At 42.2% G+C, this 27,199-nt stretch overlaps 1 protein-coding gene across 1 annotated transcript in view; it reads right to left on the bottom strand.

Moving 5' to 3' along the window:
* The window catches only part of Cog6 (conserved oligomeric Golgi complex subunit 6), a 149,211-nt gene extending 122,691 nt beyond the window's left edge, over window positions 1-26,520 (bottom strand). Inside the window, exons 1-2 of the mRNA XM_080264805.1 lie at window positions 26,407-26,520; window positions 6,865-6,975 (exon numbers count right to left, since the gene is read on the bottom strand). Of these exons, the coding sequence (XP_080120931.1) occupies window positions 6,865-6,975; window positions 26,407-26,520 (225 nt within the window). The remainder of the gene's footprint in view (window positions 1-6,864; window positions 6,976-26,406) is intronic.
* Window positions 26,521-27,199: the final 679 nt, after the last annotated feature.

Raw genomic sequence — 27,199 nt, 5'->3', positions numbered from 1 at the left:
TCTTTCTTTCTTTCTTTTTTTTGTGATTATAGCTGGATGTTCAATAACAGCAACTGTCTCATGCCAGATAATAATCAACTTTTGGCAGGAAGGGGTCCTTCATACTGGATAATGTCAAAGATTTGATGCCTACTGACAGATGCCATTGTTATTTGGCCACTGGCTACACAGGATAATGCCGTATGCCAGGTAATACAGTCCTGGATAATCGGAAATTTACTGTATGTGGTACACACACACACACACACACACACACACACACACACACACACACACACACACACACACACACACACACACACAAACTACTGTCCATACAGTACAAGTACAGGTATATCCCAGTTTAACGATGCAATTGGTTAAAAAAAAAATTGCTGGGCAGGGTATCGTATCTTGGAGTAGATTTAACATGTAAAGTATAGGGATGCGTTTTTCAGCCTTGGGTTTCCCCCCAACCAAGTTCTAAACCCACCCAAGTGAGCCCCAAAAAAAGTTTCTAGCTAACCTAAACCCCCAAATAGCTTTAAAACAAGGTAAGCTAAGCCTAAATGCAGTTTACAACTCACCTAAACACAAAAATAATATCTGAAAATCATCAAATATAAGTCTGGAAAAAATGAAACTAAGCAAACTGCATCCCAAAATGAATATGGTCACCCCACCTACAACTAAAACACATTAATCTAAGTCTAAAAACCGTTTGTAGATCAACCTAAACACAAAATTTAAGTCTAAAATATCATCAAAATTGGTAAAGAAAATAGAAACCCATCGTTAAACCGGGGTTTGGCCATTGTCTGGCGGGGTATGGTGGTATTTCTACCCCCATTGTTAAGCCAGGGTATCGCATCTAGGGGTATCATATCTCGGGGTATACTCGTACAGTAAACCCTTCATAAGTCGAACTATATGGGGCTCTAGGACAGCACGATTTACCGAATTTTCTGACTAACCAGAAATTTTTCCAAAAAAAATATATTACCCCCCAATAATAACAAAATCATATGTGATTACTTGTTTACTGATACAAAACTATCTATCTTTCTATTGCCAGATGCCTCAATCCCATAAGGGGTGGCCACAAACAAATCACCTCCATGTTGCCCAGTCCCCCACCATTTCACTGCCCTGTTCCCAGCTCACATCCAACCTCTTTCATATAGCTTTCCACTCCATCCCTCAATCTCATCCTTGGCCCTTCCCTCCATCTCCCCTCCTCCACCTCACTCACATACACTCTGCTCAGTAGTCTCTCGTTCTCCATCCTCCCCACATAGCCAAACCATCTCCGCGTATTTACCCTAATGCTTTCTATTACGTCCACATCCACAAAACCACAATGCTCCTTCACTTCCTCAATTGTCAGTCTGTCCCTCCATGTAACTCCACATGCTCCTCTCAAATAACTTATTTCCAGTGCTCTCACTCTAGACTTGTGTCTTTCCAACAAGGCCCAAGCTGCACTTCCATACATTAGAGTTGGTATCACAACACTGTCATGAAGCGACTTTTTTGCTTCCATGCTCAGTTCCTTGTTTCTTATCACTGCTTTCAAAGTACCAGCAACATCTTCCTTGTTATACCCTTTCACACACTTCACCCTCCAAACTTCCATCCTTACTCATCACTCTATCCAAGTACTTAAATGAACTCACATTTTCCATTTTCTCATCATCCAGCCTCACTCTATATCCAGTGGCTTAATTTTTCTTGAATGCCATAACTTTACTCTTCCCTGCATTCACCTTTAGATTCCGTTTCTTACACACTCTTCCAAACTCATTCGCCAGGCCATGCAGTTCCCTTTTGTCTTCACATAACAATACAGGTACAGTATCATCTGCACACAACAGTACAGGGAGTATCAAAATGTTGCCCTCTCTCACTAAAGCTGTTCCAGCATCCACTGCCCTACCTTGTATCTCTTTTATAACCCCATCCATATACAGATTGAACACCCATGGTGACATGATGCATCCCTGTTTCAATCCAACATTCAAAATGAAAAAAATCAATCAATTCACTATTCACAAGCACTGCAGCCTTAGCCCCATCATACATATTCTCTTTGGCATTCAACAACTTTTCATTTACTAAATATATTTACAAGTCATGACAGCAAACCTGGTATTGTTTTCAGGTTGTCTGTCTGTCTGTCTGTATATCTGTTAGCACGATAACTTTGGAATGTAGCAGCGTTACATAAGTATCGGTTCGTGGCTGGTGTGATTCTCCCCTTGGGGGGGGGGGCCTCTAGCCATAATATTTTTCAAATTCCTTGTCTATCCATCCAGTCATATGCTTTCTCCAAATCCATGAAGACCACATACAACTTCTTTCCCTTCTCTAGAAACTTTTTCACTAAAGACCTCAGAATGAATATCTGATCTACACAACCTCTTCCCTTCCTAAAACCTCCCTGTTCTTCTCCAACTAATTCCTCTGTTCTTTCCCTAACTCTGTCAATAAGTATTCTACCATATACTTTTCCTATTACACTATGAAGACAAATGCCCCTAATATTACCACACACTTCTTTTTCCCATTTTTCCTTTGCACAGAGGAATAATTACACCTGACTTCCAATCCTCTGGGACTCTACCCTCCTTCCAGGCCAATCTGCACATCTTCCATATCCATTTTACTACTATCTCTCCCTCATGCTTCAGCATTTCACCACATACTCCATCAATTCCTGGGACTTTCCTCATTTTGACTTTCTTCATTGCTTCCATTACTTCCATCCTACTGATTTCTTCCTTTCTTCTCACCTCCCTCCTTCTCCCAGCCATTCCCCAGCCACTTATACTTTCATCACTTTCAATCTCTAAGTTTAACAATTCCTGAAAGTGTTCTCTCCATCTGCTCAGTTTTTCTCCCTTCTCCACTAGCAATCTACCATTTTTATTTTTCACTCCCTAACTAACTTTTTTATCACCCTGTCTAACACTCTTTACCTCTTTCCAGAACATTTTCCTACATTCCCTCCTCTTTACATTCAAATTCCTTCCAAATTCCTCATCCACTCTCTTCTTACTCCCTCTTACTAATCTTTTCACCTCTGTCTTCCATCTCTCAACTTCCTTCATGCCCCTGTCTCCCACCTACTCACTATATGCTTTCTTCTTTTGCACCACAGCTTGTCTCACTTTTCATTCCTCCATGCTGTTCCTTGCACCCCTTTTCATCTTCTCTTCACCCCATACACCATGTCACATACAACACAGATTTCTTCTGTGAATATCTTGCACATACCTTCCACCTCTCCTATCTGCTCCAAACCACATTTACCCAATCGCTCCTTCACTTCTCTCTTATATTCTGCCTTTTTTCCATCCTCTTGTAATCTTTATACCCTCCTTGTATGAACTACTACTTCCTGTCCCTTCCTCCTTCTGTTCCTCCATTTCAGTTGAACCTTGACTTTCACCATCACCACATGGTGGTCAGAAAGCCCACTTCCCCAGCCTCTGTATGCTCTTGTATCCATTACACACCTTCTCAACCTGTCATCCACACACACACAGACAATCATTGCCTTCCATTTGTTCAGTTCACCACCCATCTTTCTCATCACACGACACGTCTACCTGTGGATCATTTTGTGTCTAAAGAGGGTATTGGCTACACTAACCCCCTCCTCACACAAATGTCCACTAGAGCACTGCCATTCTCATCCACTTCTTCAGGCACATCCCCCAGACCAACTACTCCATCCACCTTCACATTCCCTACTTTTCCATTCATATCTCCAATCAAAAACACTCTTTCATTCCTTTCAAACTTTTCCATGCATGCTTCCACATTTGCCTAGAACTATTCTTTCACTATACTTGCACAATCTTGCGCTGGCGCATACACACACACAATTGCCCACATTTGTAGTCCTACATTCAATCTTACCCACACAATCCTTGAGCCAACAGATCCATACTCTCTTATATTCTCCTTCCATCTCTTGCAAATAACAATACATACTCCTTTGGCCTCCCAATTTCACCTACTCCCGCACATGTACCCCATCCATACTCCCACTCTCTCGCACTCTCACCTCTCCATTTAGTCTCAGTTATTCCACATATGTCCACTTTGGCACCCTCAAGCATCTGGACAATCTTTTTCACCTCATCATTTGCACCCTTACGTTCCATGTTGCAATCCGTACAATGTCCTTTGTTCATTCCTTAGTCGTCACCTGTGTTCAGTCCTTTTCTGAAGTTTCTTGTTTGTATTTTTAGTTAGTTGTGTTCCAGGGAGGAGCACTAACCTCTCCGCCAACCCACTTGCTGTCACGTAGGGAGCATGTGTATCCAGGCATCTCGAAATCAACGGATCTTGATTCTGGCTCTCTTTTGTATTGTTTTTGTTGTTTTTTTCTTGGAAGGAACAGTTTGTGGGCTCTTAGTCTTTGGTTCCTTCTTCCTTGCATAAAAAAAAAAGTTATAAAGTTACCACCCAGCGTTGTACATTTGGCTTGCCACTCAAAGTGAGCTACCCTGAAACAGAGTACCGCTAAACTAAGTAGGTGGACGATGGGCGCTCCCACCTACCGAACAAGCTAACACTAAACTAAAGAAGCAATTATAAAGCAATGCAAATAAAAAACAAAAACAATTCGGTGCATGTCATAAGCTATGCTAGGATAGGAGGTTGCATAGGCAGAGGGTGCAACAGTCACATCCACCCACACCAAGGAACATCAAAACAACACCCAGCACACGATACCATACACAAATACTGTCATCTCTCCCCCCTCAGACCAGCTTCCAGAAGCATATCCACACTCAGATCACTCGCCGCTCCATTCAGTCACTTAAAGACAACACACAGCTGCATGCACAGCCTCCTGACATCACCCTTCTGAATCCTATCTTCCTCGTGAGGACAGGGTCCACCTGGCCAGGCTGAGATGTGGGCACCATCCAGCCCTCTTAAGCTACCAGAAGAGGCTGGATGACTCTGTCGCTGATGCCTGTCCAGGATGCAACATAGCACCCCATACTATTAAGCACATTATGGAAGACTGCATTGCACACAATCACCTACGCCAACAACACAACATACACTCTTTGAGAGCGCTGTGGGAAAGCCCGGTCTCGGCCATGGCCTTCCTAAGGGACTCGGGGCTGTTCGGCCAGACTGCCTAGGGAACAACTACTACCACTACTACTACTACAGTCACGTAATTACCAGTAGGTAAAGTTCTGCACTTATTTCTTTTTATAATCAATTATACTGAAATGTAACACATGGAATATAATAAACTAAAATGTAACACTTGATATATGTGAAACTAAAATATAACCCTTTGAATAAACACTGTCACACGTCAGTCAGAGTTCAACTTACCAGAAATTCCTCCTTCTCCAGGGTAAACTTATCGAGGTTTTACTGTACAATACTGTATTGTATATGAAATGTATATATGAGTACTGGTACTGTAAGTGAATCATAATTCTGATGAAATGTAGAATATAAACCAATGCACATCCTTGTGGGTGATAAACTGCTCAGACATTCTTGACAACCTGACTTCATGGAACATAACATCTCTGATATAACACTGAGATTAACAGAGTTTTCTGGTTCTGGTAAATTTTCCAGATCTCTAGTTCAGGTCAAGTATTCAGATCACAGTCCAGATCAATCAAGCCATATACAGTATACTACATCCTTGACAGTATTTCACAGCTGAAAAAAAAACTCTGGTGACCTTTTGGATTCAACCCACTGTACATTAGCACATGGTTTCTTCCAATCAGAACTCCAGTAATGTACTAATGAAATATATACAAATTAAAATCAATGGAGGTAGCTAATATGAAGTAAAATTGTTTGTGTTATCATATTTGCCACCAACAAATCATGTACCTGACAAATCATCATTCCCCCACCCTCTCTTATCACAGGTCTAGATGCCTCTCACAGTGAGTACTGTTCTATCTATCTATCTATCTACTGCCATACGCCATAATCCCGTACGGGGTGGCCATTTGACCTCGAGTTATTTGTTTTATGGGGAGGGGCACTAATCCTCCACCAACCCACTTGACATGTAGGGAGCACATATGGTTTGGTTATATGGTTACCACCGTTTCGTTTCGTTTCATTTTTAAAGGCTCCAACATGCTTGCATGTGTCGGCCTTGGTCACCTAATGGCAGCTCTCCACACTGCACGATCCATTGCAGCCTCCCTGTTCAGTCCCTTAACCCTAAGGTCACACTCAATGACCTCGTCCCATGTCTTTCTCGGTCTACCCCTCATAACCCCACCCAAAGTTGTAAATGGTTTCTTGGCTTACAGGAAACCATTTGGCTTGTCACTCAATGTAAAGCCACCTGTAAAGGAAAGAAAAGCAATAAGCAGTGACAGGAAAGATGGGAGAAATAGGAAGAGAGGAGGGCAGGCACAGAAAAAGAATGATAAAGGCTAAGGAAGAAGTAGGCAGCACTACATCAAGTGAGTGGATGATGGTCGCCACCACCTTGGTGGTAGCCTATATAAAGCTTGTAATATCTCTAAAATGGTTTCTGTATCCTTTTAGTATGCAGAAAAATATAAGTAAAATATTAGTTATTTTAATTTGGAAAATTTGTTTTCAAACGTTATTCATCAATTTCACTATTCCTGGGGAAATACTTTAAATTACTGTACATCTTCAGCAAGGAAGGTGGGCTGTGTGATCATGAATTGTACTACATAATTACAGTATACAATACCAGCATTTGGGCATTTTACTCTGTAGTAAGTGTCCTGGGATACTTTGCCCTTGTCATCTTATAACAGATCTGTGTGAGTTATTGTGATCCATGCTGTAGGAGGGACAACTGTACTTAATTTTACTTGTATAATATATACTCACCTCACTGATTCCCACACTTCGTTTTTCAATTTCACCTCGCAGATTTCTACGACTTCGCAAGGTATTCTCCGTGAAGAAGGTTGATAATTCCTTAAGGGCATCAACAGTATCCTGAAAGAATACCATACTGTTAACCACTAAAATATTATGCAGTGAGTCCAACTGGATGCACAGAATAACACTCTGAATTTTACTGAGATAATAAATTCTCTGATTCCTTGGTTATGGTACATAATTAATGCTGCACCCAACGCGTGATAATGAAACCGAGTGATAATGAAAGCACAGAACCTCTGGGATTTATCCTAATTGGTACTGGGCACCAAACCCAAATTTTTCCTTTTACAACAATTTACTGTATACCCAGTATATACATATATACTGTTATGGCAAGTATCAGAAACACACATGGGTATGGTTAGCCCAACTGAAAGTGATGAAAATGACACAATAAGGAAAAAACTCATAGCTACCATACAGAGCCCTGAGATTGGTTTGAGGCACTGGTAATGGGTTCTGAGGCTTGGGAATGGAGATATAATGGGATTAACTCCTCAAGCAGAAACTCATCTCTGAATCCTTCAAAACCATCAGAAACCACAAATTTTACACCACAATCATCAGCAGCAGAAATAAGCTCAGATGCATGATAACACATTTTTTTAGTCCAAAAATGCGCAGTACCAGCAGGAGTGCAGGGTTTCATCTTGCAATGATAATGAAAACTGCCATAACCAAGGAATCACTGTTCAGAACCCCTTCTGTTTGTAGAGGCTCTACTCATGATTCTTGGTTATTCACTAATTAGAAGCATTGTTATGCTTGATACATGGTGGGTTATTGTGCAAAGTCTTACTTTACTATGGTTCCCATGCCTCTCATATCAACTTCTGTGAAGAATGGTAATGAACACAGTATATATCAAACATCAGTTAATGTAGTAAGGAGTGTCTTCACAGGGAAGTCTCTATGGTAATAAGTTATGGTCTTATGGTAATGCACCCAGTATATATTTTTACTTTAAATATGTGTAGCAAGGGTTCTCATTAGGGAATCCCCAACCAATATCCTAATAACTAACATACAGTGCATTACAAACTGTGAGATACAATACACCCCTGGTGCAGTGTCAGAAGGTACCTGAGTAGGAATATTTTGTGCAGCTGTGAACAAGGGACGATGTGTGGCACTCCCCATCATTACTGGAGGGCCTCATCACTCACCCTCTATCCTTTGTTACTATAGGATGGCTGTGGGGCATCTCCAGCCCACTGTTAACAATATGCCCTTATGCAGTAAGCTTATCTGGTGTGGTCTTTAGTCCTGAGGTGGGTGAGATACATCACTTTATGTTCCTGGACACATGAGTGACTGCAGGCTCCAGTCCTGCTGGTAGTCTGGTGTTTCATTTAGTAGTGGTTCTATCTCTAAAAGGTAAGCACTCTTTCAAATATCCAGTGTCCCTCCAAACCTTTCTCTAAAATAATTCAGCTGCACTGTCTGGGGAAAAAGTTGGCCTCCTATTACATTGCATCTACTTCACACTCATTGCATGTTAATCACTTTCCTCCCTGATGCATCACATCAAAATTAATCGTCTGTGGGCAGAAAAACACACCCAGTACCAAGCGTCTGTCAGCTTTAAAAATAAAAAATAAAAAAAAATAAAAAAAAGCAAGGAAGAGATGTAGATACGGTACTTGTATTATGGAATGTAAATACAGTACCGTACAGAATGCATGTACAACAGGCAACACAAATAATGTAGAATATGTTCACTCCTTTGAAAACAACATTGTAATCAACTGAAATTCCAGTGAAATGCTGTACAAGTGTAGTAGTTTTAAAAAAACATGGGTTAGTACATTACAGGGTGCTGTACAGATAAATATAACAACTTTAACCTTAGAGAAGGCTTGTATGAAATAGACCCAATAATGAGAGGATTAATGGTTAGGTCCTTGTCAATTGCATTTTATTCAACTGCACAGGTACATTTTTATTGCACCTCTGCTTAGGATTCTTGACACTGCAGAAAAATGTACATTTGTAAAAGTCCTGTAAAACAACTTGGACTTCTCATGAGGAAAATTTACTTAGGATTTCGCCCCTCCAACCCTCATATTGTTTCCAAACCCCAACCCTCATCCAACTTTTTTTTTAGACAAAATGTTATGTCAATGAATTAGGCACACTTTCAACTGTAATTTGAGCATCCTAGAAATATTAACAATATTAAACATAGAGAAAAAGTAACAGCAGCTAATAGGGTAAAATATCTACCTATCTATTGCCAGATGCCTTAATCTCGCAAGGGGTGGCCACAAACAAATCGCCTCCATGTTATCCTGTCCCTCGCCATTTTTCACTGCCCTGCTCCCAGCTCACATTCCCCTCTCTCATATACCTCTTCACTTCATCCCTCCATCTCATCTTTTGCCTCCCCCTCCCTCTCCCCTCCCTCCACCTCACTCACATACACTCTCCTTGTCAGTCTCTCACTCTCCGTCCTCTACACATGGCCAAACCACCTCAGTGTATTTCTCCTAAAGCTTCCTATCACATCGCCATCCACACCACAATGCTCCTTCACTTCCTCATTTGTCAGTTTGTCTCTCCAGTTGACTCCATATGCTTCTCTCAAATAGCTCATTTTCACTGCTCTCACTCTTGACTTGTGTCCCTCCAACAAGGTCCAAGCTCCACTTCCATATATAAGAGTTGATATCACAACACTGTCATGCAGTAACTTTTTCACTTCAATGCTCACTTCCCCATTTCTTATCACTGCTTTCAAAGATATGTCAGTAAATAATGCTGACCCTGAAAGAAAACTACCCATCTGTCAATAACACTGTATAATCATTAAGGACAATCGTTATTACCCCATGACTCAGCAAATTTTGAACTATCTTTTATGCATGCTAAAAATAATATTGTGTACAAAGAAATGGCAATGGCAGCAAAGATGATAAAATTTGTTAACAAATACAGTAATACCCATACTGACCTTGCAAGGAAAATCTTAGATTTATTACACTTCCAATACATACATTTAAGCATGACAAATTTGATCAGATTACCTACCACTGTACATATACAGTAGGCTACCCTGCACTGTGCTGCATAAATGTAGCTACACTGATAAGCAATTACTGGACTATGATATTTATGTATACAAGTACAGTAACCTCTCAAATAACGCGAGGGTTAGGTTCCTGGAGAGGTCGCGTTAGTTAAAATCATGTTTTTTAAACATAATTTTCCCATAAGAAACAATGGTAATATTTGGGGTTACATTCCTGGACTCTGGGAAAGTCTACCCATTTGGGGAGTTATGCTACTCTAAACTTAAAAGCAACAATATTAATTTGAAGGAAAATCCACGTAAAAAACAAAAACAGTATATTTGGGGAGAAATAAACAACATCTGAGCCCTAGTTGGGCCGAAGCATTGTTTACTTCTCCCCAAATACATACTGTTTTTGTGTTTTACGTGGATTTTCTTTCAATTCTGCTTCATTCACGGCACTGTGAAAGGTCCTCAACATTATTAATGCATTAGCAGGTCATAAAAACACTACGGTAAAAGCAACATTTTCATTACAGTAAGCAGGTAACAAACAATAACAACACACAGCCTCACTTCATCTATGCATCACTCGTCATCTGCTGCTGTCCCTCCTGACCCTGCTACCACACCTCCCGCTGCTCCCCACCCTAAATTTGTTGTCCCTCCTCGTTCTGCTGTCCTTCCTCTTCCTCTTCCTCTGACTCCCGTGCTACTGATGATGAAGATAACTCCCTTAAGTTTTCTGTCTTCATCACAAAGAAATGCTCTATCTTGGTCTGAGTGATTTTCTTCTTTCTGTACTGCAGCACCAAGTTGCAACAATATAGATCTGCCATCACTTCCCTGGCCAAATTTTGTCCAAAAATGAGCCAAATTGCTCAGAATGGGGCCAAACTTCATTTTCGAATATTATACACTAATCCTCGTAAATCGCGGCAATTTGGGTCTGGACCACTGCCGCGATTTACAAATTCCGCGGTTTATAAATAATAACTCTTATGTGAAAAATGAATTTGGGTCTGGACTTTGGCCAACCACCCCCCACAGCACCCTACCTACACCTATCTAGGCACCATCAAACACAAACATACAAATTTAGGTATATTCAGTGCATGAATTTAATAGAAATAAGCAATGTTAAGGGATCTCACCTTAATCCTATGACGATATTGCTTAAGTGAATGGAGTGGGGTGGTGTTGGGAAGAACTTAGAACCTCTCAGCATGAGGTGGGGGTGCTCCCTCATGCTGTTCTCCTTTCTCCAGCTCCTCTGCCTCCCTCAGGAAGCCCTCAAAGTCTGCCTCAGAGATGACAGATGCTAAGTCATCCACGTCCTCAGTGTGTGAAGGGCCAGGCTGTGGTTCAGGTTCAGCTTCTGCCCTTACCCAGGCAAAATAGTGGGTGATGAGCTCCTGATGTTTCTCATTAACTCTGCAGCATTAGTATGCACACTTGCCACCAGGGACGGGTGGTGATTGGTTGTTAGGTCGCGATTTTCAAATTCAATGCTGGAGTTTATGATTCTCCTCGGAAAAGGCTCACTTTGGTGCCTCGATCAGCGATTTCCGTGACTTAACAGCGATTTAAGGGTGCCGGCAGTCTGACAGCAACTTAGCCGTGATTTACAAATCCATGATTTATAAACACACGATTTAAGAGGATTGAGTGTAATTTTTCTCTTTGAAAGTTGGGTTGAAACAGGGACGTGTCATGTCTCCATGGTTGTTCAATCTGTACATGGATGGGGTAATAAAAGAGGTACAAGGTAGGGTAGTGGATGTTGGAGTGGCCCTGATGAGAGAGGATAGTGTTTGGAAACTCCCTGTACTGTTGTTTGCAGATGATACTGTGTTGTTGAGTGAAGACGAAGGGGAGATGCAAGGCTTGGTGGACAAATTTGGGAGAGTGTGTAAGAAACGGAATCTAAAGGTGAATGTAGGGAATAGTAAAGTGATGGTCTTTGAGAGAGGTGAAGTCAGTGAATGTACAGCGAGGCTGGATGGTGAGGAATTGGAAAATGTGAGTACGTTTAAGTACTTGGGTAGTGTGATGAGTAAGGATGGAGGTTTGGAGGGTGAAGTGCTTGAAAGGGTACAGCAGGGAAGAAAGGTTGCTGGTTCTTTGAAAGCAGTGATAAGAAACAGGGAAGTGAGCATGGAAGTGAAAAAACTACTACATGACAGTATTGTGATACCAACTCTAACGTATGGAAGTGAAGCTTGGACGTTGTTGGAAGGACACAAGTCAAGAGTGAGAGCAGTGGAAATGAGTTATTTAAGATGAGCCTGTGGAGTCACATGGAGAGACAGGCTGACAAATGAGGATATAAAGGAGCATTGTGGTGTGGATGTGGATGTGATAGGAAGCGTTATGATGAACACACTGAGGTGGTTTGGCCATGTGGAGAGGATGGAGGGTGAGAGACTGACGAAGAGAGTGTATGTGAGTGAGGTGGAGGGGGGAAGAGGGAGGGGGAGGCCGAGGATGAGATGGAGGGATGGGGTGGAGAGGTATATGAGAGACGGGGGTGTGAGTTGGAAGCAGGGCAGTGAAATGGCGGGGGACAGGGCGACTTGGAGGCGATTTGTTTGTGGCCACCCCAAACGGGATTGAGGCGTCTGGCAATAGACAGATAGAGATAGAGTGTAATTTGAATACAACCAGTTTGAGCAACAGACAAATATAAAATTGTATTTATGCATTAACTGCCACACACGGTCTATCAGCTCGGGACTATCCAAGGCATGCGCGGCTAATTTGAAACCATCACGTACGTGTAAAGTCACGTTAAATCGAGAAACCCTTGTTAGTTAAACATATCTCCTTAAATATTTGCTCGTGTTAAAACAAAAACGCATTTTTTAAACTCGTGTTAGTTGAGAGGTTACTGTATGTATATATATATATATATATATATATATATACACACACGAGGTGTGACAAAAAAGAAATGGGACTTTGGCTGTTAATCACACAATTCATCAGCCACACAGTAATGAAGTATATCACAGTGTTGCCCAACATCTCAGCACTGTATGAGAAAAGCAGCACTTCAATTAACCAATTATCTTTCTTTTCACAGGTGGTTTTGTAGCTCCTGTCAAGCGCCCTCTGTCACAGAATGAGCCTTGAGCAAAGGATTAACATCAAGTTCTTGGCTAACATGGGAAAAACTTCAGCAGAAACCCTTGCCATGTTGAAGGATGTGTACGGAGAGAAACAGTGTCCATGAGTGGCACAAGAGGTTCAGGATGGTGTTGGGTGACATGAAGGATGACCCATAACCAGGATGTCCCTCAACAACAAGAAATGATGCCAACATCCGGAAGGTCAAGGAACTGGTGCGGAGTGATCGCAGACTGATGATCAGAATGATGGCTGAGCAACTGGGATTGAATAGGGAGTCAGTGAGGTCCATCTTATTGGAAGATTTAGGCATGCGGAAGATTTGCGCAAAGTTGGTGCCCAAACTGCTCTCCGAGGACCAAAAGACCCGCCATGTGGATGTGTCACGGGACATTTTGGGGCATCACCCCGCCTCATGCTGAGTCTCTTGTGCCACTCATAGACACATGTACGGGACACTGTTTCCTCTCTGAACACATCCTTCAACACGGCAAGGGTTTCTGCTGGAGTTTTTCCCATGTTAGCCAAGAACTTGATGTTAATCCTTTGCTCAAGGCTCATTCTGTGACAGAGGGCGCTTGACAGGAGCTACAAAACTACCTGTGAAAAGAAAGATAATAGGTTAATTGAAGTGCTGCTTTTCTCATACAGTGCTGAGATGTTGGGCAACACTGTGATGTACTTCATTACTGTGTGGCTGATGAATTGTATGATTAGCAGCCAAAGTCCCATTTCATTTTTGTCACACCTCGTGTATATATATATATATATATATATATATATATATATATATATATATATACAGTAATCGCTCTAATATCCGGACGCCCAATAACCGAACATCCCCACTACCCGGACATAATCGTCCTGGGATCCAACATTCCCAAAATGGTCCGAAAACCCAAAAAAATAAAAAAATAAAAACGATTTTTTCCCGCCTGTAATTTGAACTTACCGCACGCGGCGCAGGAGAGCATTGCTGTGGCGCGTCATTCCTCTGACGTCCGATAGAGCGCCGTTGCATCCTCCCCACTTTCCGCCTGTCTCTCGCCACGAGTGCACACTCGTCGTAATGGCTGCCCACGTGATTGCTTTTGTGGTGGTGCCTTACCTGCTGCAGGGCCACCTGCTGCTCTCGGGCCTCCTCTTAGTGTGTGTGATGATGGCCCCGCCACCTGAGAAAAGGAAGAGAGTGGTGTTGACTCTGGAGAAGAAATGGGAGATATTGGAGAAAGTAGATGCGGGGTGGTCTTCTTCCCGCATTCTCTGCGAGTTTAACCAGGCCCGGTCTACTTTGTTCGATATCAAGAGATCCCGAGACAAACTCATGCAGTACACGGCTGACTTCTCATTGAGAAGCAAACGCAACGTGGAAAGGAAGCTTATGTTTACCCCCAAGTTTGCAGAAATTGACCAATCCACGTTGATTTGGTATCGACAACAACGTGCTGCTGGTGTGATGGTATGTGGAACGGAGCTGAAGGCTGCTGCTGAGAAGTTCGCCAGGCTTCATGACGCCCTAGACTTCAAGGCATTCGAGGGTTGGCTCTTCGCGTTCAAGTTGCGGCATGGCCTTACCAACCGTAAAGCACATGGCGAAGCATTGGACGTTAACGAGGATGGAGTTGACGAGTTTCGGCACAAGGTGAAAGGCTTGATCGACAGGGAGGGCCTAACTCTCGGTCAAGTCTACAACGCTGACGAAACTGGCCTATTCTATCGCTCGCTGCCAACGAACACTCTAGCCGAGGAGACGGAGAAGCGTGTACCTGGCCGCAAGCTTTCCAAGGAACGGATATCTGCTTTGTGTTGTGCCAGTGCTAACGGCATGCATCGGCTTAAGCCCGTTGTTGTTGGCCGCGCAAAGCAGCCTCGGTGCCTTCGTGGGGTGATGGATGTCCTTCCTGTCATCTGATACCATTTTTTGAAGGCATGGTTCACAGCTGTGATCTTCAAAGACTGGTTTCACCGTCACTTCGTCAAGGAGGTCATCCATTACCAGACGAAGACACTGGGAATCCCACGCGATAAGGTAAAGGCCCTCCTTCTCCTCGACAATGCACCTGCCCACCCATGCGACAAGGACTTGGTTGCTGAAAATGGCCTCATTAGGTGCATGTTTCTGCCACCTAATACGACTGCTCTCATCCAACCACTGGACCAAGGAGTGATCGTGGCAACAAAGCGCCTATACCGTCGGAAGTTCCTGGACGAGATGATGGTTGTTCTCGAGGACGAGGACTAGCGCAGGGAGGGATGGGACACACGAGGCAAGCGGACTTTGGAAAACCTTCGCTGCTACATCAAGTCTGCGCTGTACAACTGGGCTAGTGCATGGAAGGAAGTCCCTGTGAAGACTCTGGAAAATGGTTGGTCTCGTCTGCTTCTCGGAACGGACGTGGAGTACGATTTTCTAGGATTTGACGTGGATGACTTCCGTGCACGGCTACGTACGCACGACGACGATGTAGATGTGGACGATGTTCGTGAGTGGTTGGATGACGAAGAGGGCGATCCTGGGTATCAGACGTTGTCTGATATCGAGATCGCGTCTTCGGTTGCAGGCGTCAGTACCGAACCTGAAGATTCCGACGCTGAAGGCGACGATGATGCGGACTCCTCTCAGCAGGACACTACTCCAGCCATCCCCAAGCTGAGTGCACTCCGGGAACATCTAGAGTTCGTCCTAGACTACCTGGAACACCTGGACTGCGACAGGGAGATGGGGCCCTTGGGACTCGTGGAGGAAGTGCATGCTTTCAGGCAGCGCATCATCAATCGTCAGAATCGTCGGTCATTGCGTCAATCAACCATTGACAGTTTTTTCAGGCCCGTGACCCCCGTTGTGCCCAGCCCTGGCTCCACTCCGTTGCCTCCCCAAGACAGGCCCTCATGCTCCGAGCCACAGCCCAGCACATCAGCCACGGTGGAGCCACCACTCAACCTGAGTTTGCGGCTGTCTTCAGAGTCGTCTCCAGTGGGTACGCCATCACCACGACACAGCGATGCACCCCTAGGTCGCCTGCCAGTGATACTCTCGGACTCTGACAGTGAATAAACAGCAAGAACTTCTCCACTAGACCACACGGGAATTTAGAGCGTTGTGCAGTGAAAAAAACAGTGTGTTGTGTTAAGGATTTAAAGTTGTGAGAGAAAAGACTCAATAGAAACAAAATTTAACATAAATAGACTTGTTTGTTTTGGCTTTGGAAAATTATATGAATGGGAAAAGTTAAAGTGCAACACTTAGTAAGTTACAATGGAGCATTATTTAGACCAGAGTGCACATTGTGAAGAGAACGGACTTCTGTGTGTGACTGACTAAGTTCAGTGCAAGACTTCAGGAACAGTGTACTGCAAGTGCTTCAGGAAATCGTTCTTACTGTCAGAGTCCGAGAGGAGGCGGTTATTCATCGAGGTGGCCAGGGACTTGCTGTAAGTAGCCAGAATGTTTCATACTGTACATTTTTCCATACTATACTTACCTCATTTCACTCTTTAATGTCCTTTATTGGTGTGAATAGGGTGTTAGTAGCTATGCATGTGCAGTAGGAATGTGTTTTTCTGAGTTAGGCTAGGTTAGGGTCCATAAGTACCAGAATGTTTATTAATGTATGAACATACTTCTAAACCCTCATTTTATGTTTCTTTTGCATTTATTTCAGTCATTTATGTGCCATATTGGTGTGATTTGGGTCTTAAATAGGTGCTATGCAGGTCCAGAGGGAGTTGTATAGGTGTTTCTCTGAGTTAGGGTCCATAAGTACAAGTCCATAAGCTGGGGCCCAATATCCTGACAGAACCAATATCCGGACCTACTTATGGCTCTATTACGTCGGATATTGGAGTGATTACTGTACTGTGGAAAAGAAGAACAGCAAGTATTTAACGAACAAACAGAAAAGGCAATATTCCGACGCCTATCATGTAAACTGGTTATAAGACTATTTCTTGCTTTAATGTTATTAATAATACTTTAACTTGCACATAAACTTACCAGAACAGTAATGTAAATATTTAACTTACAAATACAGTACTGTGGAAAAGCAGGACATGATCACGTGATCAAAACAAACCGTGCGTGGTGCTGCGCTGATGTTCGAGGATTTGGCCTTTCAAAGGCCGCCTCTCTTGCTTAAATTTATAGTTTTCGTAATGGTTCTTTAATCTTACATTGTCTTATACGTATCCCAGCACTTACTGCGTATAATTGCGAGAGCATTCGGCGAGAACGTATTGGGGGCAAGCTTGCTGTATATATATATATATATATATATATATATATATATATATACATATATATCATCATCATCATCATCAGCCCAGGTCCACTGCAGGACCGGCCTACCCCTACCGAAGCAGGGACGATACAGCCAATGTATCTCTACCCAGTTGTTTAGGCTGTCTGGTAGAGACTGTATGTAGGGTGAGAAGTGCTTGAGAGTGTAATTGTAGTGTTGTAGTGGCTTTGGATGTGTGTGTAGTCTGTGAACCAAGTGTAATCGGCCCGCCTTATGCTGACTGGGTGCAAGCATACTAGTATGCAACACTGGTTCAACCACAGCACCCTTGATGTCCGCCAAAGTGGTCAGTGGCTCGGTGAACGCTTCCCAAAGTTTTTACAACTTTGGCGGGAGGCAAACCCGCATCCACCAGCGTGCGAAACGCACACTCTACCACTATACCACAGAGGCTCCCATATATATATATATATATATATAAGTGTGTGTGTGTGTATATTACAACACTGAATCACACATAAGACACAAGAGTTAGCTACTACTGTATAAGTGAATAGAGAAATTTTCCTAATTTTTCTCATTTTTCCTGATGTACACCACATAAACTTGGTCAGGCCATATCATATTTAAATGAAAGGAAGAGAAGTGACAATATGGCAACTGCATAGGGCCATGACACACACATACAGCCAGAATTCCCATAAAGGTAGGTTCAGTTGCATGTAGCCTACATCACCACTTTTTACTAACACTTTCACTGCAGATTTATTATCTAAATGGTAAGTCTGTATTTTGAAGCAAAATTTCAACAACTATGGTACAAATAAAATTAATGGTTTCACAGCTATGTCAAAATTGGGACCAGACAATGTCTACATTAAGACTGAAGAAACTTTTTTTTTTTTTTTTTTTATATATACTGTATATAGGTCAGGTCCCTTGGGTATGGCTTACATATGATCATTGTTCAGGACTAGTTCACAACCATCTCCCTTTGCTGAACTTTTTCAGCATTTCAGTAACACAAAGAGTAGGCCAGCATGCTCTCTAATACAAGTTTCTCTAACTGTCAACACCAAACTACATGCACAGTACATACTACACTTCCTTATCAAAATTAAAAAAGAAAAATGGCGAAGTTAGACCTTGCCTAGGAGTCTCCAGGGGGGGGGGGACCACAAAATGCCCCCACCATCCGCCCCTCTCCCGGTGCCGACTCTATGAGTTACTTGGAACCACTGTCTGACTCACTTCTTCTTCATTTCTGCAACATTCGTGGCCTTTCCTCTAACTTACTCTCTGTTCAACATCACCTATTCTCCGCTAAACCTCACCTTCTCATTTTAACTGAGATTCAGCTGTCTGAGGCAACTGACAGCAAACTCTTTTCTGTATCCTCCTACTTTCTCTATACTCATTTCAGAGCCAAAGGTGGCTGTTGTGTATATGTACGCAACGACTTATCTTGCTCTCGTGTTCCTGAACTTGATTCTTCTGAATTCACTACTCTCTGGCTTTGGCTTTTCTGTCATTCTCTGACAAAACATATCTGCACTGTTTGCTTATCCCCTAAATCTACTGACTATCAAAAATTCTTTGACTATCTTACTTCTACGATGGAACACATGCTATCCATTTCTCCTTTCTCTAAAATCTCCATCCTAGGACATTTCAATGTTCACCACCATCTTTGGCTCTCCTCTCCTTCCACTGATCCACCTGGTGAACAAGCCTACATCTTTTCTATCCTTAATGACCTAGAGCAGCTTGTACAGCACTCTACCCATATCCCTGACTGTCTTGGAGAGAGCTCCAACATACTTGACCTCTTCCTTACAACTAATCCTACTGCTTACACTGTTAATCTTTTCTCTCCATTGGGCTCCTCTGATCACAGCCTTATTACCTTAATCTGTCCTATCACTCCGGTACGGCCTGTGGACCCTCCAAAGAAATGGCGACTGTGGCACTTTGGCGCTGCAGATTGGGAGGCCCTCAGGCAGTACATCTTTCATTTTCTCTGGAATGATTATCGCTTCCATGGCTGGGAGCCATCTGAGTGTGCCTCGCGCATTACGGAGGTTTTTCTCTCAGGCATGGAAGCATACATTCGTTTCTCATTTCCTTTGTCTAACGCAAGAAAGCCTTGTGGTTTAATCACGCTTGTTCTAATGCTGTCCGCAACAAGGATAGGGCCTATAAAAGGTACTGGAGCCAACCCATCCCTGAATCACATATTTTTTATGTTTCTGCCCGGAATCGTGCTAAGTCTGTTCTTCGCACTACTAAAAAAAATTTCATCCATACTCAATGCTTTCAACTCTCCAAATTGAATTCTTCCCGCAACTTCTGGCACCTTGCCAAAAACCTTTCTAACAGCTTTACCTCATCATCCTTCCCTCCTCATTTCTACTCTGATGGCTCTGTGGCTATTTCTTCTACTGATAAAGCAGATCTCTTCACTCAGACTTTCTCCTCCAATTCCACCTTCGTCGATTCCGGTGCTGTTCCTCTATCACATCCCCCCCTCTGACTTCCTCATGGCTGACATTAAAATTTCTTCAGCTGATGTATTTCCTGCCATCTCTGGCCTCAAAGCTAATAAGGCATATGGGCCTGATGGAGTCCCTCCTGTTGTCCTCAAGAACTGTGCTTCTGTGCTTACCCTCTGCCTAGGTAAACTCTTTCAACTTTGTCTTTCAACTTGTACCTTTCCTTCTTGCTGGAAGTTTGCTCTCATTCAGCCAGTCCCAAAGAAGGGTGACCGTTCCCAATCCTCTAACTATCGTCCAACTGCTTTAACATCCTGTGTCTCAAAAGTTTTTGAGTCTATTCTTAACAGAAAAATTTTAGAGTATCCTTCCTATCACAGCCTTCTTTCTGATCGTCAGTATGGGTTCCGTCAGTGACGCTTCATTGGCGATCTTCTCACCTACTTTCAGACTCTTTGTCATCCTCCTTTTGGGACTTTGGCAAAAGCTTTGCCATTGCACTTGACATCTCAAAGGCTTTCGATCGAGTCTGGCATAAATCTTTAATTTCCAAAATGCCCTCTTACGGTTTCTATCCTTCTATCTGTGCCTTCATCTACAGCTTCCTTTCTGGTCGTTCTATAGCCGCTGTTGTAGATGGCCATCGTTCTTCTAGATCTATCAACAGTGGTGTTCCCCAGGGCTCTGTCTCATCACACTCTCTTTCATTTATTCATCAATGATCTTCTAAGCTGTACATCTAACCCTATCCATTCATATAAGATGATTCCACCCTTCACCTTTCCATTCGGTTCCCGCAACGTCCATCCCAGCAGTTACTTCAACAAACAAGGGATGAGGCTATGGCACACCTAATGTCTGACCTGGCTCATATCTCTGACTGGGTTAAAAATCATCTTGTTGTTTTTAATGCATCAAAGACTCAGTTTTTACACCTATTAACCCAACAAAATCTTCCACAGATGTACCCACTAAAGTTTAATAATATCCAGCTCAATCCAGCATCATCCTTGAACATGTTTGGGGTTTCATTCACACGAGATTTATCCTGGAAAGATCATATAACATCTCTGGTAAAATCTGCTTCCAAGAGATTGGGTGTGCTATGCCGACTCCGTTCCTTTTTTACCCCTGCATAATTGTTGACTTTATACATGGGATTTATTCGCCCCTGTATGGAATACAACTCTCATGTGTGGGAAGGCTCCCCACATACAGTACAGCTCTTCTTAATAGGGTGGAGTCAAAGACATTTTGTCTCATTAACTCTGCTCCTCTTACTGGGTCCCTTCAACCCCTGTCTCTTTGCCGCACTGTTGCCCCTTTATCTCATTTCTATTGCTACTCCCATGGTCATTGTTCCTCTGAACTGTCTGATTGTATCCCTCCAACTCTATGACGGGTGCGTAACACTTATCTAACAATAAGCTCTCATCCCTTTTCTGTCCAACTCTCTAATGCAAGAGTTAACCGTTACTCCCAGTCCTTCATTTACGTAACGGGTCTACTCTGGAACTGTCTCCCTCTGTCTGTATTTCCTACTTCCTATGATCTCCAGTCTTGCAAACGCAGTGTGTCCAGGGATCTCAAAATGTACGGATCTTGAATTTAGCTCTCTTTTGTATTGTTTTTGTTTTTCTTGGAGGGAACTGTTTTGCAGGCTCCTAGCCTTTGGTTCCTTCTTCCTCACATTAAAAAAAAAAAAAAAAAATGACTTCAAGAGGTACCAAGATTCAATCTGAGGAACAGGGTCCAGGAGAGGGTGGGTGTTGTTGGTCAACCCTACTATGTCTGGCCAAGCAGACCCCATCAACTGCAGGCAAGCAATCACAACTGCAGGGTTGTCCCATGCAAAGAACCAATAATCCCTTGCACGTGACAACGACTCACCATAGCGAGATATAGGGTAAAGTCTGGAAGTTTGGTTCCAGGATGGATGCGGCATTTTTCTCTCTACCCAGGTAACAGGGGCACCTGAGCAGGCTCCACTTTACCCCATAAATTATATGGTTACCACCCAGTGTCATAAATGGTTTCCTGGTTTACAAAAAGACAAATGGTTTGTCACTCATTGTAGCACCACCTGAAATGAAAAAAGTAATAATAAGTGACACAAAAGAAAGGGGGAAGTAGGAAGAGAGGAAGGGAGACATAGAGGTAAAATGAGGAAGGGGAAGGAAAAAGAGCACTACATCAAGTGAGTGGATAATGGTCGCCACCACCAACCACCAGGAGAGGAAGGTGCATATGACATCAAAACACCAGGACCTGGTAAGCAAATCGGAGACTTACTATTAAGTTGTAAATATTTTTCATAAATTCTTTATAAACTTGATATATCTAATAAAATTTTTTAAGCAATGAACAGTTAACCATGTCAAGTCATGAAGAGATAATTTTGCGTAGCTACTTATTTATTTACGGTACCCATTTTTGTGGTAGGAGTAATGTGCTAGTATGGCCAATGGTTTTTGGGCTCATGCCATTCCTTAGCACGAGAGCTCCAAACTGTCACCTCTGGGCCTTGATGAGAAGAATCAAAGTTAAGACCAAGGAATGCTAAGGTTAGAGCCAAAGGATGAGGCTTTCTCAGGCATATCAGAATCAAAGATCATGAAAATCAGAGGCAAATTCTGTTAAACTTTGGTTAAGATTTTCAGTTTTCAAGGATATTTAACAGATTCATTATCCCTGATCTTCAAAGCCCCCTCCACTAAGTCGGGGGAGGGTGGGTTAGCATTGCCACTGGGACACAGGCTTTATCTCAAAAAGTCAACTGTAATGGGAACAAATATCATATTCAGGCAAATCACACCAAAAGCCAGCAGGTAAAACTAAGTTTCATAGCTATTCAAAGCAAATTGGGGATTATATGGCAGATTTACCAAAAAACATGGTGGTTGGAGATGACCATCATCCACACACTTGATGTAGTGCTACCAGTTTCTTCTTTCATCTTTATCATTACCTCCGCCAATGAAGTTGTAGGAAGTTATGTAATCACCTATGTTTGTATGTTTGTCTGTCCACACAGTATCTCCTAAAGTTCTCAATTTCAGTGAAATTGTGAGGAAGGGTAGTCCATGGGCCAAGAAAGAACTGATTTAATTTGGAGGCGGATCCGGATCCCAATCCTGCGATGGCATTGGCAGAGGTATGAGCTCTCTCAGTGCTTTCTGATTCTTTTTCTGCATCTACCCTCCTCTCCTCCTATTTCTCCCATCATTCCCGTCACTTCTCATTACTCTTCTTTCCTTTTCAGGCAGCTTTATAATGAGTGTCAAACCTAATAGTTTCCTGTTAGCCAGAAAACCATTTACAGCACTAGGTGGTAATCATAAAATCAATCCATATGGTATGTATTCCCTACATGTCAACAAGTGGGTTGGTGGAAGGTTAGAGCCCCCTCCCTGTAAAACAACTAACTCAAAGTTAATCAGCCACCACTCACAGCAGTATGGTCTCTAGCAATAGATAATTATCGGCAGATAGATATATAGATGACAAATGAACATGGATGGTCCTCCAAAGAATGCTGGAGACTCAAACTGTTAAATGCCATCTAAATCTTCAAATTACCAGTAACGGGTAGCTTCCTAGAGTCTGCACAATTAATGAGGTTATGAATGATAGCCAGGAGTATGATTCATGGTTCTCTAAGCAATCTTTCATGACAAAATATTAAAAGTACCGGTACAGGGTCATGTGTTAGGAGTGTAATGCTGTATGGTAGTGAGACCTGGGCAGTAAAGGAAGAGGATATTCGCTGACTCATATGTACAGAAATGACAACGATTAGGTGAATTAAGTAAAGGAAGAGGATATTTGCAGACTCATATGTACAGAAATGACAACGATTAAGTGGATGTGCAGTGCATCTCTAAGTGCAAGGCCTGGGCAGGGGGGCAAGGTTTACTATGGAAGAGTTGAGAGGTAGGACAAGACCGGAGTGTATTGGTGCTGTGATGAGGAAAGGTAGACCGAGATGGTTTGTATTGTGGAGAGGACGGGGGATGATAACTGGGTGCAGAAAGTGAGAAGAGTTAACGTTAGAGGTATGGTTGCAAGAGGCAGACCGAAAAAGACCTGGGATAAGGTCATTGAGTGTGACCTCAGCGATAAGGGAATGCATAGGGAATCTGCCTAAGATCAAGCTACATAGACAGCCACCATTAGGTGACCAGGGCCAAAGCATGAAAGCATGTTGTAGTCTTTAAAAATGAAAAAAAAAAGGTCAATGTATGATCAATTACTTAATGAATACTGTACTTTGTTTCCCTGTTGATCTTATTCATATTTTGTTTTCTCAATGCATCTTTTTTTTTAAGTGTAATGATAGACACTTTCTAAAGCTATGCAAGTATGCCGGTACCACACTAAAATTTATTTGATTTTCCATTCCGGATTATCTGGCTAGGTACCGTGGTCAAGTTAGGTTACACTGGGCTAGGCTAGGCCAAATTAAGTAAGGTATAGTAAGAAAATATAAGGTAAGGTATGGTAATGTTATGTTAGAATAGGTTAGGTTTGGCTGGTTAGGATATCATTTATGGTATTACTGGGTTAACTCGGTCTAGGTTATGAATGTGAAAGGTTAGGCTAGTGCAATTCTAATTAAATTTTTCACCTGTTCCAAATTTACACAAAGCAACAGTCACGCCCCATGTCAAGTATGCCCAACCTGTGTGCAGCCCATGGAGGAAAAAGGACACACGAGCAATAGAAAAATGTTCAGTGAAGAGCAACAAAGATGCTTTCTGGTCTGAAAAATTTCACTTACAAAAAAAAAAAAAAATGCAGAAAACTAGACCTACCTACCTTGGTCTACAAGAGGGCCTGATGAGATTAAATCTAGGTATGCAAGATCCTTCAGCTGAAATACATCGAGGATAGAGCACCAGGGGGAGAGAGGCATGAAGGTGTCACAGGAGGACATAGCCTAACATTATTTAAAAGAGACAGAGAGAGAGAGAGAGAGAGAGCAGCAACTAAAGTGAGAAGTCACTATTTCACGTAGCTACAGGATAATGGAAGCTTGGATCAGCCTGCCAGTCTCAGTGGTAAATGCCCCAAGTACCAGTCCCTTCAAACTACAACTAGACAAATACTGGAAGGATCAAGACTTCAAGTACAATCCCAAAGCTGCGATCAACATCAGAAGAACCATGGAAGGTACAGTCGCCAAACTTTCCACCTGGGCCACCTAGCCACGAGAGGTGGGCAACAGGAGCTGGCAACAGTGTATCCGTTCGTGTGTACATGCTCAACGAAGGTTCGGATCATCAACTCTCGTCTTCCGTAGTGAACCCCAGAGTTCATCCCAATATTCAGTCAACAATTTTTAGCCAACAGAATTTAAAAGGAACTTCTTGAAAGTACTGGATAATGTGAGTTTTGAAAACAATAAGTAAAATAATCTAAAAGATCGCATCTTTTCATATGTTATATATTAATAAACGTGTTCTTTTTCATCATTACATGATCAACCCATGGCTAAAAATTGCCTACTGAATATTGGGGAGAAGAACCGTCGTAAGACCGGCCCTTAGGGTAGAAAAATAGATACCGGTGTCTGTTCGTTTTGCATGTCGCCAGTCCTGGGCTGGTCTCAATTAAATCTATTGAAGTACCATTCTTGATCCGAGACATGGTTAGATAAGTTAAGTCATTAATCGTTACAGGATTACTCATTGGGCGGATATTAATTTAAAGTAAGTAGGAGAGACAGGAACTGTAGATGTCGGAGGTTGAAACTCGTTTGTTGAGGCAGAATATTGCCTCGAGTCCGCTAGTCATGAGTCGACTGACGTGATGTATCCACCCCTGAGATTATTATATATAATAGTATATATTTATATCATAATATTATATATATTAATTAATTATAAAATTAGTATAGTCATTTTCTCTGGCCTTGATCAGCGCCACCTGTGGCACACAATAATTTTCCGTGCGACCAGTTTCATGCAACTGGCTAAGCTGTTGGGAGAGCCGCCTTACTCCTGAGACATTTTTCTCCCCACCCAACTCTGTACCCAGCCATCTATTGGATGAACTCTGATGGAGGTTCACTACAGACGAAGAGAGTTGATGATTTTAACTTTCGTTGAGCATGTACACACGGACAAACAGATACACTGTTGCCAGCACCCGTTACCCACCTCTCTCGCTAGGTGGCCCAGGTGGAAAGTTTGGGGACTGTACATAGCCTATAGAGATCTGGACACTGAGGTCGAACGACCTGTATCCAAAACATACATAGTTAAGTGTCTTAGCTTTCCGAAAGTCTGCCATTGTCCTTGAGGAACAAACACACGTGAATCAGAATGGACAATGATATAAACAACAGCAAAAAAAAAATCAGCAAAAATATTTTACTACCGCTTTTTTAAAAAATATATAAAACTGCCAGGGAAGAGGCAATAAATCAGTATGGTGTATCTGTTGCATAAACTACACCGTATGTTTACCAAGTACAACAAGCGAAATACTGTACTATATACAACAAGCACCGGTAGGTGAGGGCAGGAGACAACACAAGTAGTAATCAAAATCTCACTGGCTATTGAAGCTGTTTATATAAATTACACCACTCGATCTAATGCCATACCTTGTCGTTTTCTAGCCTGGTTTCAAGGATTTTATTGATTTTTCTTGAGAGAGGATTATTTTGAGGCTTTTCTCCGCTAGCATTTTCACTGCTTGCCTTCGTGTCAGTTCCCATTTTGTTTACACCAATACATCCGGATTACATTATATGCATATTTTATCAAGTACTCAAAACATCTACAATAACTTATGTAAACAGTAGTAGAATTAGTCTTATGAGCTTCATAGTTTTAATATATTTTAAATCTATAGGAGAAATTTTTGACAATTGTTCTTAAAAGACAATAATTTGTGATGCGTATTTAATACTTCAGTTGTATACGTGTCAGCGGTCTGTTCAGACCTACTCAAATGTAATCGTATTCACCCAAGAAAGTAACATGTACAGTGTACTGTATATTGTAACTAGTGTATGGTAGGGCTATATTGACAGCACATCTGTCTATAAGGTCTCTAGTGTAGGGTTTTTCTTATGAATACTTAAATAACAAAATATCAAGGAGTTTACACGTACATTACGTACAGACCATAAGGTTAATGCAGTCAGTATGGAGAATTTTTTTTTTTTTTTTTTTGCTTGCTCAGGTCTTACTGATCACCGATTTCTTTTTTGAGGCTAAACTAGACTTTTTTTTAACATAAAATAAAAAAAATATCACATCTTTTACTACCATGGATCCCAACACTTTCCTATCTGAAACATCATGTATTTTCGACTAAAACCCTCTTCCCTCTGAGGTCACGTCAGGTCAGGCCATGAGTTCAGGTATACTAGAACTGTTCCACGGTCGTAC

This window comes from Coenobita brevimanus, chromosome 14 (genome assembly GCF_032717465.1).
Source record: "Coenobita brevimanus isolate Jiangsu-jjx chromosome 14, ASM3271746v2, whole genome shotgun sequence".
Taxonomy (NCBI): domain Eukaryota; kingdom Metazoa; phylum Arthropoda; class Malacostraca; order Decapoda; family Coenobitidae; genus Coenobita; species Coenobita brevimanus.
The sequence above is the reverse complement of the archived record's forward strand: the minus strand, read 5'-3'. Positions and strand labels throughout refer to the sequence as shown.